Source organism: Lissotriton helveticus, chromosome 2_2 (assembly GCF_964261635.1).
Source record: "Lissotriton helveticus chromosome 2_2, aLisHel1.1, whole genome shotgun sequence".
NCBI classification, from domain to species: domain Eukaryota; kingdom Metazoa; phylum Chordata; class Amphibia; order Caudata; family Salamandridae; genus Lissotriton; species Lissotriton helveticus.
In genome coordinates, this window is record NC_136060.1 from 170,674,926 (window position 1) to 170,691,556 (window position 16,631).

Below are 16,631 nucleotides of genomic sequence, written 5' to 3' on the forward strand. Positions count from 1 at the left end.
GTCTTTTCAAAGACAATTGGCAAGTTGAAAGACTTTGAACACAAAATTATTTTGAAGGATTCTGCCATACCTAAGATCCATAAGGTTAGAAATGTGCCAATTGCCTTGAGAAAAGACGTAGCTACGGAACTTGAAAGATTAGTCTCATCAAACATAATTGAACCAATTGAAGCGTCTGCTTGGATTTCCCCTTTAGTGGTCGTTAAACGATCCAATGGTAAATTAAGATTATGTGTGGACCTTCGCCACTTAAACGATAATATTGTAGTTGACCAATTCCCTCTACCAAAGATCAATGAGATGTTAGCCTTGCTTGATGGGGCTAAATGGTTCACTACAATCGACTTATCATCTGCGTACCATCAGATCCCTCTGTTTAGAGACAGCAGAAAATACACTGCTTTCATAACCCCACAGGGTTGTTATCAATTTAAAAGGATGCCTTTTGGTTTGGCTTCGGCCGCAGCTGTTTTCCAGCGTTTAATGCACAGATTATTTTCCACAGTTAAGAACACAAAGTTTTTTCAAGATGACATTCTCATCTTTGGAAAGAAAAAGGCAGATCATGACAACACTTTAAATGAAGTTTTAAGCATCCTTAATGACAAAGGTTTAACTGTCGAATACACCAAATGCATTTTTGCCAGCGATCATGTTACTTACCTAGGACATGTTATAGATAGTGATGGGATTAAACCAAAACCCAACTTAGTTGATGCTATCAGAAGTGCTCCTTCCCCGAAGGGAAAAGATGATGTCAGATCATTTATTGGCTTAGCCGAATTTTGTTCAAAATACATTCCAAACTTTGCGACCAGAACATATAATATAAGACAGCTGTTAAAGAACAAGACAAAGTTTGCCTGGTCAGTTGAATGTGAACGAGATTTTGAAGACATCAAAAGTTGTATAACCAATATTGCTTCTTTAAAAAGTTTTAATCCTGATGCCCAATCTATTATCACCACAGATGCCAGCATAAAAGGTTTGGGTTCGGTTTTATCCCAGGTAGGTGTGAATGGTAACGAACAAATAGTTGCTTATGCTTCCAGGTCACTCTCACCTACGGAGGAAAAATACTCCACTATCGAAAAAGAAACCTTGGCATGTGTATGGGCTGTTAATCACTTTAGAGCTTTTGTTTGGGGCACTAAGTTTATATTGCGCTGTGATCACAAGCCATTACTCAGAGTCCTGACTACTGAAGGTACCGTTAACACTTCAGCGAGAGTGGCCAGACTTGCTATTAAATTACAAGATTATTGTTATAATGTGGAATTTGTACCTGGCAAAGAAAATTGTATAGCCGATTTTCTTTCTAGAATGCCTAAGCAACTCGACGAATGTGAGGATGAATTGTGGAATTCCTTTCAGATAGCTTATGTACAGGATATGGAAGGTGCTGGCATTTTAAAGCAACAGTGGCTTGATGAATATATGAAAGATGAAGAGTTATCTTTAGTTAAATCCCATCTAGCTGGGTCCTGGCCGAGGAAAGTTGAAAGTAAGCATCCTTTGAAGCCCTTTTGGGAAATAAGATCAGATTTAAGTGTTCAAGATGGCAGCATCTGGTTTGGTGAGAGAGTCATACCTCCAAAGACTTTACGGTCGTCCATCATGGCCTTATGCCATGAGGGGCATTTTGGCATAGTTCGTTCTAAACGCACTGTTAAAACCTCTTTTTGGTGGCCAGGTATGGACACAGAAATCGACAAGTTTGTAAGGAACTGTAAGTTGTGTCAAACAGCTGACAAATCACTTGTTGTCTGTAAGCCTCCCATGGGCAACATGACAGCCCCTAGTTCTCCTTGGGAACATTTAGCCATTGATATCATGGGTCCAGTGGGTAGTGAGCAAAAATACATTTTGGTCTTAATGGACTTATTTTCCAGGTGGCCTTTTGTAAAAGTTGTGAGCAAAGCTGATACCGCAACTGTTTTAAAATTCTTAGATACATCCTTTACGTTGGAAGGTATTCCCTCAGTTTTACTTAGTGACAATGGTGTCCAATTTACCTCTAATAAGGCAAAAGAGTACTTTGACACTTTAGGTATCAAGCACAAAACCACTGCTCTATACAATCCAAACAGTAATGGAATGGTTGAGCGCTTTAACCGTGTCATTAAAAATACAATTCAAATGTCTAGTAAGAGTAAGGACTGGGAAGTCCAAGTTTCAAAGATGGTTTGGTCTTACAGAACCTCAATTTGTGAAGCTACAGGTTTTCCTCCTTTTGTACTTATGCGTGGCAGGAATCCACGTACCAAGTTTACTCCAGGATGGTTGTTTAAGTCTAATATAGTCAATTGGTCTGAAGATGTTGTTAAGGAAAGAAATCAAGCTTCACATCTTAAAAGCAAAAAGTTGTATGACACAAAGCATAAGGTGAAAGATGTTAGCTTAGTTGTTGGCCAATGGGTAAGGGTCAAGAAACCTGGCAAGCCTTCCAAGGAGGAAAGTAGTTTTTATGAACCTTTGCAAATTGTTGAAGTTTTAAACAATTCAGTTCGTCTTTCTGATAGAAGGGTTTGGAACCTTAAAAGAATTGCCAGATGTCCTCCTCCTCAAGTTATTCCTTCTGATCAAGTTAATTCTCAGGGGTCTTCTGATTTGTTTGACCTAGAAGACTTGTTTTGTCCCAAGTCTTCTGATGCTTTCCAGACATCTCACACCCCAGGCTGTCCTGTTTCAGACATTCCTAACCAAATTTCGTCTGATTTGGGTGCTTCTTCTACCTCCACTTCTGCATGTGATAGTGAGATACACGTTTTCAAAAACCCTAGGCGAGAGAAAAAACCTCCTGTGTGGTTAGCAGATTACATTTCTGAAAATTTTCCTTTGTAATTTTATAATTCTCAGTTATCTGTTATTAAATCTACTATCTACTTAATTGATGTGTCCTTCATCAATTCAACACCCCCTTACTCTGACTTAGGAAGAAGGATCCCTATTTGGACCTCGGCGCCAGCCGCTGCCAACTAGAGACCCCCATTTCTAACATGGCTTTATACATATGGGCCATTGCAGAGAGTGGAATAACAAATTCCATACCTTAAAACACCAATACACACAAATCCAGGCTTCGCATACAACTATTCAAACAACGCAAAAAGGATTATGCCATCCAAGGAAACGACAAAATGCAGTCCTTTCAAATAGGACATTGGGCAATGCACCTAGTCATTGGAGAGGCAGCAACCAGGGACCTAACCCCGATGGAAAAGGTCACGAGTACACTCTTCTCAGGCTTATACAGGGTTTTGCAAGAGGCGTTGGATGGGGGCATGTGGGAATTTAAACTATAGGGGACAAGAAACCTTAATAGGGAAATTCTAACAGGGAGACTGAATCCAGGTATGGTTGACTAACAATAGAGCTTACTGAAGTGTTCCTCGCATGGAGAATACAAAGTACTGTACTAGGGGTTCTTAACCCCAACCCAATTGCAATGCCTGTATCTTAATATTTCAGAGAAATCCTGGAGCTGGGAAAGTGAAAAGTGAACCAACCACGTTGCAAGGTTGGTGGGGCTGTCCAGGAATCGCTAGTTTTGGAAGGAGTTCTTCAGCCATTGTAAAGAAGTTTTGTGCAGGAAGCCATTGGACGAACCTGGATTGACCATCGTAGGCCTTAAGAGGGGAACTGTTAGAATCATATACTCAGAATGAAAATCCTGCTTTGGCACATGCGGGGGGAAGTGAGGACTTTGATAGCCACATACTGGAAAAGGAAAATGCTACTTACCAGTATGCATCTGTTCTCGGCATGTAGGGCTGCTGGCATTCATATCTTAGCATAGATCGTTCGAGGCATGCGGGCTGCTGAATTCATATCTTAGCATAGACTGTATAGCAGTTTCTCCTCTAGCAGTGGTTGCCTGTATCAGCTGCAGTGGTTTGAAATAGAGTTTTAAGGACAGCCTGGCCTACAGCAGCTTGTTGCTTAGCTTGCACATCAACACAGTAGTGTTTAGTGAAAGTGTGTATGGTAGACCATGTAGCTGCCCTACATATGTCTTCTAAGGGAATATTTCCTAGGAAAGCCATGGATGCCCCCATTTTGCGCGTTGAATGGGCTCTTGGGGGAATTGTTAAAGTGCGCTTTGCCTTTTGATAGCATATCTGAATGCATTTAACTATCCATCTGGTTATTCCTGTTTTGGAAATGGGATTGCCCTTATGTTGTGGTGAAAAAGCAAAAAATAGTTGCTTTGTCTTTCTAAATGATTTTGTTCTGTCAATGTAATATAGCAGAGCTCTTTTAACGTCTAGTGTGTGTAGAGCTCTTTCAGCCACGGACTGCGGGTTTTGAAAGAAAACTGGTAATTCTATGGACTGATTGATGTGGAAAGTGGAGATAACTTTTGGCATTAATTTAGGGTTTGTACGATGCACTACCTTATTGTGGTGTATTTGCATGAAAGGTTCCTGAATGGTTAGTGCCTGTAGCTCACTCACCCGCCTGAGGGAGGTAATGGCAATTAAAAATGCCACCTTCCATGTTAAGAACTGTAGTTCACATGAATGAAGTGGTTCGAATGGGGGTCCCATGAGTCTGGTAAGTACTACGTTTAAGTTCCAGACTGGAGAAGGTGGATGCCTTGGAGGGATAATTCTTTTAAGTCCTTCCATAAAAGCTTTGATAGGTGGTATTCTGAATAGGGACACATGTTATCTGCTTTGAAGATATGCTGCTATAGCAGCAAAGTGTAGCCTTATGGATGAGTATGCTAGGTTACATCTTTGAAGATGTAGCAGGTAACAGATTAAGTTTTGGATGGAGGCATCTAATGGATTGATTTGGTTATTATTACAATAAATAACATATCTTTTCCATTTAGCTGCGTAGCATGCTCTGGTAGTGGGACGTCTTGCTTCCTTGTTACTGTTCATGCAGTCTGGAGGCAAGTTAAGATATCCGAACTCTAAGACCTCAGGAGCCAGATCGCTAGGTACATCTGATTGGGATCTGGGTGCCTGATTTCTCCATAGTTCTGTGTTAGCAATTGTGGTGAAAGATGCAGTCTTTGGTGAGGAACTACTGAGAGTTCTAGGAGCGTCGTGTACCATGGCTGTCTTGCCCATGTGGGAGCAACCAGGATCATTGTGAGTGACTGTTGCCTTAGTTTGCGTGCCACTAATGGAATCAGTGGGGTTGGTGGAAAAGCGCACGCAAATCTGCCTGACCAGTTCATCCAGATCGCATTCCCTTGTGTAGGAACCTGGCAGCAAAGCACGGGCATTTTGAGTTTTCGTTTGTGGCAAACAGATCTATCTCTGGATGTCCCCACTTTTGGAAGAATGGTAGGAGAACTTGAGGGTGAATCTCCCATTCGTGTATTGGTTGACTGTGTCGACTTAGTAGATCTGCTATCTGATTGTCTATTCCTGGGAGGTGCTCTGCCAAGAGGTAAATGTTTTGCCGAATTGCCCACTTCCATATGCTCTGTGCTAGGTGAGATAGCTGCACAGAGTGTGTCCCTCCTTGTTTTTGGATGTAGTACATGGCTGTCATGTTGTCCGTCCGGATTAACACAGCCTTGTTGCACAAGTATTTCTGAAAGGCTTTAATTGCTAGAAATACTGCTAGCGACTCTAAGTGGTTTATATGTAGTGTCTTTTGTTTGACTGTCTAGAGACCTTGGACTGTGTATTGAAGGAGATGGGCTCCCCAACCTGTCAGTGATGCGTCCGCTGTTAATACTACTTGTGGAACTGACTCTTGGAACAGTCGCCCCTTGGAAAGGTTTTGTGGGTTCCACCACTGCAGAGAGTTGCAAGTGCGACTGTTTACCAACACTAGGTCTTTTAGTTGTCCTTGAGCTTGGATCCACTGCGGTGCTAGGCATTCCTGTAAGGGACGAATTTGAAGCCGAGCATGAGGGACGATGAATATGCAGGAGGCCATCATGCCTATAAGCTGCATGAACACTCGAGCTGGCAGGGAGTGTTGTGGCAGAAATCTTTGAGTGAGAGACTGTATGTTGGCTATCCTGGCTGGATTTGGGTATGCCTTCGCCACTGAGGTATCTATAGTTGCTCCCAGATATTGTTGTATGTGGGAGGGATGCAGATGTGATTTTGGGTAATTTATGGAAAATCCTAGGCTGTGTAGTAGCTGGATTGTCTGCGAGGTATGGCTGGCACACTGTGCGTATGAGTTGGCTTTTATGAGCCAATCGTCGAGGTAGGGGAACACATGGATGTGTTGTCTTCTGAGGTGTGCTGCTACTACTGCGAGGCATTTTGTAAAAACCCTTGGTGCTGTAGTTACCCCGAAGGGGAGAACTTTGAATTGATAGTGGCGACCTTCTATTGTGAACCTGAGGTATCTCCTGTGAGCTGGATGTATAGGGATGTGAAAGTATGCATCTTTGAGGTCTAATGTAGCAAGGAAGTCCCCTTGCTGGAGTAGTGGGAGTACTTGTTGTAGAGTGATCATATGGAAATGCTCTGAGAGTATGTATTGGTTCAGAGGTCTGAGGTCTAATATTGGTCTGAGGGACCCATCTTTTTTGGGAATGAGGAAGTATATAGAGTATACTCCTGTCCCTTGATGTTGAAATGGGACTGGCTCTATGGCACCCTTTTCCAGCATGGATAGCACCTCTTGTAACAGCGTGATGTGTTCTTTGGACATTGGACGGTATTTGGGTGGTATGTTGGGTGGAGTAGAATGAGTTCCAGGCAGTAACCATACTGGATAATTTGTCTCACCCACCTGTCTGTTGTAATGGTGTTCCAGACTGGTAGGAATTGTGTTATTTTGCCTCCGACTGGTGTTAGGTGGTCTGGAGGGAGCGTGAACAAGTCACTGTTTGGTGGCGGTGGAGGCTTTGGTGTTATTACCACCACGCCCTCTGCCCTTGTTATTGTGTCCTCTATAGCCTCCTCTATTGGAACCTTTATTAAATATGCCTTGTATGTGAAGGGTGAAGAGTATAATGACCCTCGAGTCCATTTTTGCTTAAATGCATGTCAGTAGAGGCGTAGGTGGGTGTTGTTCCCTTGTGTGTTGTCTCTTGCCTGTAATCTCATGATCAATCCTGGTAAGGAGAAGAGAAAAAGAAAAATGTGCCGGTCTCAGAACTGCAGGCTGGAAACTATGGGGAGGTCATGGATTTGTGGGGGAAACGTCTCCTAGTGTATCGTGCAGCGTTGGATGCATGTGACTCAATGGTCCGGGTCAGCGAGCGCAGCGCACGGGGGCCGCCCAGTGGGAGGGGGCATCAGCCATCGGGGTCGAAACAAACTAGTCATGGTGGAGGCACATAGCCGCTCCTCAGGCGGAGGGTCCAAGGGTCTGGTAGCTGCAAAGGATGCCTCGGGGAGGCCTGGGTGTGGGGGGGAGATGGGTCTGGTATGACCTCCAGGGTTGTTTCGTGTTTAAATTGGAAGAGCAGTTGGGCCCATTCTAGAGAGATGGGGTTCTTCCGCATTCCTTTCACTTCCTCTTCTCGTAGGAGCTCCTCTTCCGCCACCCCCCATTTACATACCTCTCCTATCCAGGCTGTTTCTAGGGGGCCGGAGGGGGCCCTCCAGGGCATGGAGATTGCTCTTTTTGCCAACAGGAGTGCAAAGGAGGCGAACCTCCATTGCAGCTTCTCAGACTTTTTCCTGTTGTAGATCCCCAACGCGCTGACCTCCCAGGATTCTATTTGTGGTAGACTAACGTGCGAAGAGTCTGGTGTATTCTGGTCCAGTATTGGCCCAGGGTGGGGCAATCCCAGAATATGTGTTTGAAAGGTGCTGCCGGCAGGCCGAACTGCGGGCATAGAAATTGGGTGTCCGGGTAGTAGCGTTGTAGTTTATCTGGCGTGAGGTATTCTCGGTGAAGGATGTTCAATTGTATGTTTTTAAATCTCGCGTTTCTGGATACTTTTTTGGTGTATTCCATGGCGCGCTTCCATTCTGCGTCGTGGAATACTCTACCCACGTCGTCCTCCCAGGTCTGCCGTAGGGTGTCTAGGGAGACGTTCGTTAGTTCCCTGATGGCTTTGTAGTGCCACGTTATGAGGTGTCTGCCGGAGCCCATTCTGAGTATCGTGTGGAGCACTGTGTGCGTGGGTGGTTCCCCGCCGCGTAAGTCCCAGAGTGGTCGTGTGTGCTCTAGGAGTTGTATATGCGTGAGGAATTGGCCACGTGGGAGGTCATACCACTCCATCATCTGGTCGTATGTGCGTAGTTGCCCATCCTGGATCAACTCTGCAACCTCAGTCACTCCATGATCGGTCCAGATTTGTAAGCTCCTGGTAGTGAAATGATGTTCCCCTCGGGGGAGACCCACTAGCGGCAATAATAGGGAGTAGAGCGGTGCACCCTTGGAAAGTCGATGGACGCGCAACATGCATTTGCGTGCTATAGACACCTGAAGTGGGTGTGTGCAGGATGGTTTGTTGCCTGGCAGAAGCATGCGTCTGATGACCGGGAGAGGTATCCTACCCGCTTCTGTAGTAGTTTCCGCCACGTGGCGCTCTGCCGTCCAGTGGGATAGCCATTGCAATTGTGCCGCTAAAAAATACGATTCGAAGGATGGGGCTCCTAGGCTGCACTCCGTGGTGCGCAACTGCAGTTTACTGAGCGCTACTCTATGCCGGCCGTCGCCCCATATGAGCGTTGTTAGCAGAGTATCTAGCTCCCGGAAAAAAGATTTAGCTGGGATCACCGGCAAGTTGGCGAAGTGATAAAGAAGTCTGGGCACCATAATCATCTTCGCCAGTGCTACCCGGCCGATGGGCGTTAGGGGCAGTGTTTTCCAGAAGGCCACCGCCGATCGTAGTCCAGGTAGCGCCTTGTGGTGGTTGCCTTCATACAAGTCCACCGGGAATTGGTACAGTTGCACCCCCAGGTATCGGGGGGGCGCTCCGTTCCAATGTAGCAGTTTTGGGCCTAGCGTCACCGCATGCGGAGCTAGATGGGAGCTGAGCGGGTAGACGGTCCACTTCTCCCAATTGACTGAGTCCTGAGATGGCGCCGAAGGCTTGCAGGGTGTCCCAGATTGGGGTGAGATCTCCCGTTACATCGCGGATGTAGATGAGTAGGTCATCCGCGTATAAGGAGACACAGTGCGTTGTCCCCGCTATCGGTATCCCCCATTCAGCCCCCTCGCCCCGCAGTCGGATGGCCATGGGTTCGACCGATAGTGCGAACAGGAGGGGCGAGAGTGTGCACCCCTGCCTTGTGCCCCTTTCAATCAGGAAGGGGGCTGAGATCATTTTACCGAGTCGCACCCTAGAGGTGAGTCCCTTGTATAGGAGTCGCGTGTAGGCTAGCAGAGTCTGGCCGTAATTTTGGGACTGGAGGACCTCGAACAGGTGTGACCACATTAGTGTATCAAACGCCTTTTCAAGGTCAAATATTAAGCACGCCGCTCTGGGGTGCCTCTCACGTACGCTGTCTTGGATGTGGAAGAGCCTCCTCAGGTTGTGCGAAGTGTTACGCCCGGGCACGAATCCGCATTGGTCAGAGTGGATTAATGTGGGTATGAGTGGACTGTAGCGGTCTGCTAATATTTTTTCCAGGATTTTACAGTCCGCGTTCAGGAGGGTAATGGGCCTGTATGAGGAAGGATGTGTGGGGTCCCTATGCGGTTTTAGAAATGTTACCATAACGGATTCCCGAAACGAAGCGGGTAGGATTCCTTTTGATCTGGCCTCCTTGTACATGAGTGCGAGATGGGGCACTATTTGGGCTTTGAATTTGCTATAGTACTCTAGCGGGAGTCCATCCATCCCTGGCGATTTATTTCAGGCGAGGGACCCTATGGCGCGCTTGATCTCTGCTGCTGTGATTTTACTGTCTAAGTCTCTTTGGTCTTCTGGGGATATAGCGGGGAGTCTGTGGACACCTAGGAAGTGTTGTAGTGCGTCGTGTGGCGCCGGCAGGGGGTTGCGGTATATTTCTGTGTAGTAGGTGCAAAAGAAGTCAAAGATATCACCTTGAGTGTAGTGGAGGCTGCCTGTGTAATCCAGCAGTTCCGTGATGGGTTGTGGGTGTGTATCCTGTTTAATCATCCATGCTAGGAGGGCCCCCGCCCTGTTACCCTCCCTGTGCATGCGGGTCGCGTATTTACGAAAATTATATTTCCGCAGGTCCCGAAGCATTTCCGTGTATGTCAGCTCCGCCGCCCCATCTGGTCCGGGGTAGCCCTGCCCTGGTCCAAATCACGAGACAATCCTGCCAGGGTCAGTTCCGCTTCACTCAGTGCCCTTTCTAGTGTTCGTTGTACCCCCACTATCTGTTGGATGGAGTGTACGCGCGCGGTGACCATGTACGCATCCCATTCTAAGCCTCTAGAGGAAGCAGTGCCCGCATTGCGTTGGAGGTGCGTCCTAATGAATTCCTCGTGTGTGTTGCAAAAGGCTTGGTCACCCGCCCCAGCCCCCTCCCCCATACCCCGAGCCCCCCGCCGGCCCAACAACCCTCGCCCAGAGTCCACACCATCGTGTCCACTGCCCGCTTTGTGACTAGGAGGATAGTAACATGCAGGGAAAAGAAATTGTAACTCCGGGAAACATTCCCAACTAGGGGGACCTATCGCACAGGGCAATGCGTCCAAACTGTAAAACATATACGTTCGTTAATCCGTTTCTGAGGGGTGGCGGCCTGGTTTCCTCTTCGGCGCCGCCGGCTCCACTCCCAAGGAAAAGTTGCGTGATCATGGAAGTGACCCCTGAGTATCGTGTTGGCCACCAGGTATGCCCGGGGTAGGGTGACGGCCATCCAGTTGCGTTCGAAAGAGCATTCCCTGTGTTCTGGGTTTCTCGGGATCCAGGAGACAGGGTGGAATGGGCTCTACTTTCACGCCGGTTGTACTCCGCGTTAATGTCCACTCTCACATTAGCAAATCTGATGTCTGGGGGGTCACTCTCGGGGGCGTTTGGGACCCTTCTCGGGAGGCCCGAGCGTCACTAGCGTCCTCTTCTGAGCTGAACAGGTGCGGTCCATTGTCTAGGTCCGATGCTTCCTCAAGCGGACCGAAAGCGGCAGCGGCTCAGAGTGCCCTTCTACGTTCCGCTATGATCTGGGAGAGGTCTGGGGAGCCCTTCTCTGGCGGGGTGGAACGGGTGCTGAGTTGAGTCAGGGTGATTTTACGGTTGTGGCTACGCGGTCGTAGTCTAGTCGGATTGTTTTGTGAGCCCGCTGGCGCCGGAGGGCGTGGGGTGTGTTGTTCTGCCCAGGTGTCTGCGTCTTTCAGGTCAGTAAAGAAGTGCGTGGCGCCCTCGTGGATCACCTTGAGCTTGGCTGGGAACAAAAGGGCATATTGAATGTTCTTTTGTCGGAGTGTCCACTTTACCGCTTGAAAGGTGGCTCTTTGCTGCTGTACCGCCCGGGAGTAGTCGGGGAAGAGCATGACTTGCTTGTCTTCCACTTGTAGTCGCCCGTGTGCTCTGGCCGCTCGAAGGATTGCGTCCCTGTCTCTGAAGTGGAGGGGGTTAGATCTGTGGACGGTGTGAAGGACGTGATCCAGTCGCTGATGTACTGTACGGGGTCCGCCCCCTCCGCTCCCTCCGGCAGGTTCATAACGCGGATGTTGCTCCTCCGGGAGCGCCCCTCCAAGTCGTCCGCCTTGTACTCCAGGGTTTTGAGCCTAGATTGGAGGTTGGCGATGTTGCGATGGTGTTGTTGCACTTGCGGTTGGAGCGTCTGTAATTCCTGTTCTCCCTGAGACACTTTGTCCGATAATTTTTTATGGTCATCACAGAGAAGATTAAGGTCCGTCGCCAAGGAGTCGAACTTTTGTTCCATCGTTACTCTTGAGTGTTCTATCGCCGCCAACACTTGGTCCAGTTTTCTGGACGTGGGGTCCATCTTGTCCTGGACGTTCTGTTGTGTTGTTTGTGACTGTGTTTGATTTTGCGGCCTCTGGGAGTCTGCGCCTTGTATGGTTGGTGCTGTCCGGTGGCCCATCGCGTGAGGTGTGGGGGTCCCTGTAGCCTTGGCATTCCTGGGGCGGTGGGCGCGGCCGCCGCCCAATTTGTAGAGTATTTGGGTCCAATTGGGCTTCACCAGTGGTGGGGACTGCTCCCAAATGCAGCCCGTTCGGGTCTCACGGGTGTTGGATGGGGAGGTCCTCCCAGTGGTTGGGGTGTCCCGTGGATCGCGAGGCGGAGATGTAGCCAGTTTGCACTGGCGTCTCAACTGGCGGTCCTATGGCGGCACCAATGGAGTGCTACAATATCTCTCATGATAAACTTTAAACTAGTTTGCGAGCCCTGAAACTATCCTGGTCAGGAATGTTTGTGAGAGACTGTTCATAACTGCTTAGGAGATGGAGGGGAAGGGTACTAGTAAGAATGTACTTCTTGACAATATTGAGAGCTCAGATGTAGTAATTGTATGATGGCTTGGGGGAGGTCTCCATACAGTTAAAAACATAGCTACATGTTTGAGGACATCTGTCCTGTGGTTATTTACTATGTTTGAAACTTCAATAGAAAGAAACAAGGAAAAAAAAGAATTCAGTAGAAGCCGCCCACACTCAAACCTCCTAGTACTCTTTAAGCGAGGGACTAACTTGTGGGCTGGTGAAGTTTATAGAATGGAGTGGAGATGGAGTTTGTGTGTTTTGAACAACAATATACATTTTTGTAGAAACTGTACGTGGTGGGGCAGAGGGTTCTCTGCCTCGGTGCATTTGATTTATAAAAATTGCCGTCTGTATACCCATATCAACACGGAGAAATGCAAGGAATAATTGCATGGAGAAAAAAAGACTATTGACTTACTAACATACCTTAGTTTCTCCAAGAAAATCTTTATATTCTTTCAGCAGCTTTTGGTTTTTGAATAAATCTGTAACGACACAGAATTTTATTACACGCTATGTGTCTGAAAGAACAAGGCAAACTTTAGAAAATTTTTTCACTATACCGCCCAATTAATTTTGTATGCAATTATCTCAAACAGAATTTGAATGTCCGTTCCTGACAGCTGTTATTTCTGTACATAAACAAATCAAACATGTTCCCATATAGTGCAAACACGGACAGTATTGACATTCTTTCATATGTGTTGATATGAAAATTCTGAAGGCGATACCAGACTATGTTCACATTAGAAACTGATTGCGCCATTTTGTTGTTGTCTTGTTGATTGCCACGAAGTTATAATGATAATTATTGTCATTCCTGACTTCGGCCCTGTTCACCATAGAGAACTCCATGACACTTTGCAAACCTTGTTCCATATTTTATCCCAGTCCTAGCTTTCATACCCTCACCCAAAACAATCATATCCTAGAGCTAGTGTCCTATTAGTCTTGTCGGTTTCAGACCCAACAGATTCATTAACACATACTTACAAGCTTTTCAGACTTTCCTTTGTCCCTGCTCCGATCCACATTACATTACTGGTATCACAATTTCGATTGTTTTGCCTTCTACCTTCTGTAATCTTGAGCTACAGCCACTTCTGTCACCGAATTACGTTCTAATGCTACAGCTCCTACTGTTCATGAACCCAATTCAGTTTCTGCAGCTTCTTCTGTTTCAGAGTCTTGTCTTAGTGCTTGAGCTTCTCCTGCTTCTAAATTCCTGCGCATTGGTCTAGTTCATGATCTTTTGCTCTTGTGCCCATTTGTATACACATTCATTGTCTTGCTTTCCAGATTTCTTTAAGCATGCTTCCAATCATTGCCCCATGTGCTTGTCTGCCTTTCCTAGTTTCCTACATCCATTCTGTTTTCCCGATTGGATTCAATGTTTCTGTATTCTATTACTCTCCCTCCATTCCATGTTCACATCATCCAGCCCGGCCTTTCTTGGGCCTGGTTTCAGTTTTATTTTTGGGGAATCTTTTGCTTATAAGAAATGAGTCCAGTCTTTGCTGAAAACTGTTCCTCTTAATGAGTTTCCTTTGTCCCCTCGTGTTTGTGTTAAAAACCTAGCTTAGACGAAGCTTCGGCGCAGACCAAGCTTCTCAGGTGTGCTCTGCCACCAGGACCCGCATATGCTGCTACTCTACGTAACCTGCAGGGCTTAAGCTTGAGGCCCTTGGGGGATGCTAGCTAGAGAACTACCCAGCTTCCGCCCGGTGCTGCGCTGGGTGAGAAGATACAGAAATATCTGCGCATAATGGCCCATTTCGCCCTTCTCGGTGCGGAGTACTGTTACGACGGTGCAGGCCAAGTGGTCCAGCGACAACTCGCACTGCTGTGACTAAACCCAGAGGGAACCACTGGGTGAGGCTTCTGCTTAGGGGGGTAGCTTAAGCCCATTAGCCACCCCCATGCTGATGGCGCTCATTGACACTTTGGAGCGATAAAGGGATGTACAGAGGACACGCTGTGGGACGTTTGCTGTACGTGGCCCGTGGGTCATCTTCCTCGGTGTGCAGGGCCAAGACTAGACCCCGAGTGACGATGGGAAACTGTTGAAGATGAATACAAAAAGTTAATGCGCCATATGATGATGATGGTAAATTTAGTTTGCTCTCCAACACAGACAGTGGCTCCTAGCCTGCTTAATCCATCAACCATCTTCGACATTGTCCGGCTTCCCTGGAATGCCAAGCTGCATTCCACGGATACCACAACAACGCTCACGAGACGCGATGGTTATATAGTATGAATCGAAATACACGTAGTACATATAAAAAGTACACATTATCAATCACAACATATCCCCTTACTCTACAAACGAAAGAACAAAATATATTATAATTGAAACAAAGACAAAAACAACCCCGACTAACAATAAAGCTACACTTCAACTTTACCCCATGATAAAGTCATTAAATTTAAAGGGAATACGACGCAAACGAGGTTGTTTAACACACCCATCACGCTTCCCCATTGGAACAACACCTTGGTACAATTTGCTCCTAGTGTTACATAGTTTGAATCGAAGTACATATTAAAAATACACATTACCAATCACAACAGAAACGTTATCGGGAAGCGTCTGTGGAATCTCCGGTCAGAATCAACTTTACGACATTCACATCTCTGAGAGACATTGAAAGAGTCAAGACAACCGATGAGGAACATTTCCACACATACAAAATGTGCGTTAGCACAGCGACCAGACAAACAACTGAGGCAATGTAATACCTTCGGGGAGACATTATTCCAGGTCTCATGCCCCATCCTGGGCCAAATACATTCCCATAGCACAGACACCCATAGGAAAATTCCCCGCTCCGATCCACAATAAAACGACCTTAAATAATGGGGTAATGGCTTACGGCGGAGGGAGATCGGCCTAGCGGTGAGCACTAAAGCATCCCTACAGCTGGCTGGATACTTCAGGAATCTCTGGTCCAGTGCATAAGTCTGCATGGGCCATTTTAAGAACAGGATTTGCAAAACAGATAGCGGACCGCAATTTTTCTTGAAGCAATAACTGATATGCACCAGCCTAACAACACTTTTCAACAGTGTCAAATACATAACGACTAAGGTGGGAGAAGTCTTACACTAGCTGGCATACCGATGAATGACTCTTGATAAATATTGTTCACTGGGGCACTGCCATTTTGAAGGCAGATATCGTATTTAGTTGACAACGACTACCACTGAACACACTGCTCCTGCTTCCACCTTTGGGCCTCACTGGACACAAAGCTCTATGTATGCCTCCCAAAAAACACATTTAAAGAAATTTGGGCATTCTTCCAAGCTGTAAAGACAAATACTAAATCGAACACACTGATGATGGACTGCTGCCACGATGCTAAAGATAGTAGAACCTTCAAATCTAAGTTCTGTGAGGAACTTGAAGTGGATATATCCAAAGAACTGCTCACCCTCAAATCGGATCTCGAAGGAAAGATTATGACTGGGGAGTAGATGTGGACTCAGCTGGATCCAGATTTGCAGAAGTGGAAGGCCACATAGATGCCCTAAAAGTAAAATACTAAATCCTAATGGATAATGCCCAAAATTACATCCAACAGAAAGATAGAAGAACTTGGAATTGCTCTACAAAGTCAGCATAGGTATTCGAGGCCTTGGAGAAGCCACAGAGTCAAAATATTCATCACAAGCCTACCCCGTGCAAATCATACTGGCCAAGATGCATTTAGTGGGGCAACGTACAACAGAGGATTTAATTAGACCATACAATATACTGCCAAAGTGTCATAGCTACCGTTGTAAGGAAAAGATCCTAAGAGTGGCCCATCTGAAAGGCCAACTACAACATGATTGATATACATGTTTTTTGTTCCAAGACACTGCTCTGGGACGCTTCGAAGAAGACAACAATTTCGTCAATCGTCAATTAATGTCTCACTAATTTCCTGGAAGCAAACAGTTCCCTGGACTCCTCACAGACTGGGTTCCGCCCCATGCACGGAACTGAAACTGCACTATTAGCAGTAACAGAAGGTGCTAGAAAGATTGTAGATGAGGGTGGCACTGCGGCCATTATTTTATTGGACCTCAGTGCCGCCTTAGACACTGTGAATCATGACATCCTACGCCACAGAATGTCAGAGCTTGGAATAACATCCACGGCAGCAGCCTGGCTCCACTCCTTTCTTTCAGATCGCTCCTTCAGAGTCTGCGAGGGCAATACCATCTCACCCAGCAAACCTCTCAGTTGTGGGGTTCCTCAGGGCTCGTCCCTGAGCCCCACACTGTTTAATATTTACATGCTCCACCTCGCAGAAATAATCCGCCCGTTCGGC

General features: G+C 46.7%; 1 protein-coding gene across 2 annotated transcripts in view; it reads right to left on the reverse strand.

Annotated features, from left to right (window-relative positions):
* The window catches only part of SLC30A9 (solute carrier family 30 member 9), a 680,727-nt gene that overhangs the window by 436,587 nt on the left and 227,509 nt on the right, over window positions 1-16,631 (reverse strand). For both annotated transcript variants that reach the window (XM_078678253.1, XM_078678252.1), the window contains exon 7: window positions 12,736-12,794. In XM_078678253.1, the coding sequence (XP_078534379.1) occupies window positions 12,736-12,794 (59 nt within the window). The remainder of the gene's footprint in view (window positions 1-12,735; window positions 12,795-16,631) is intronic.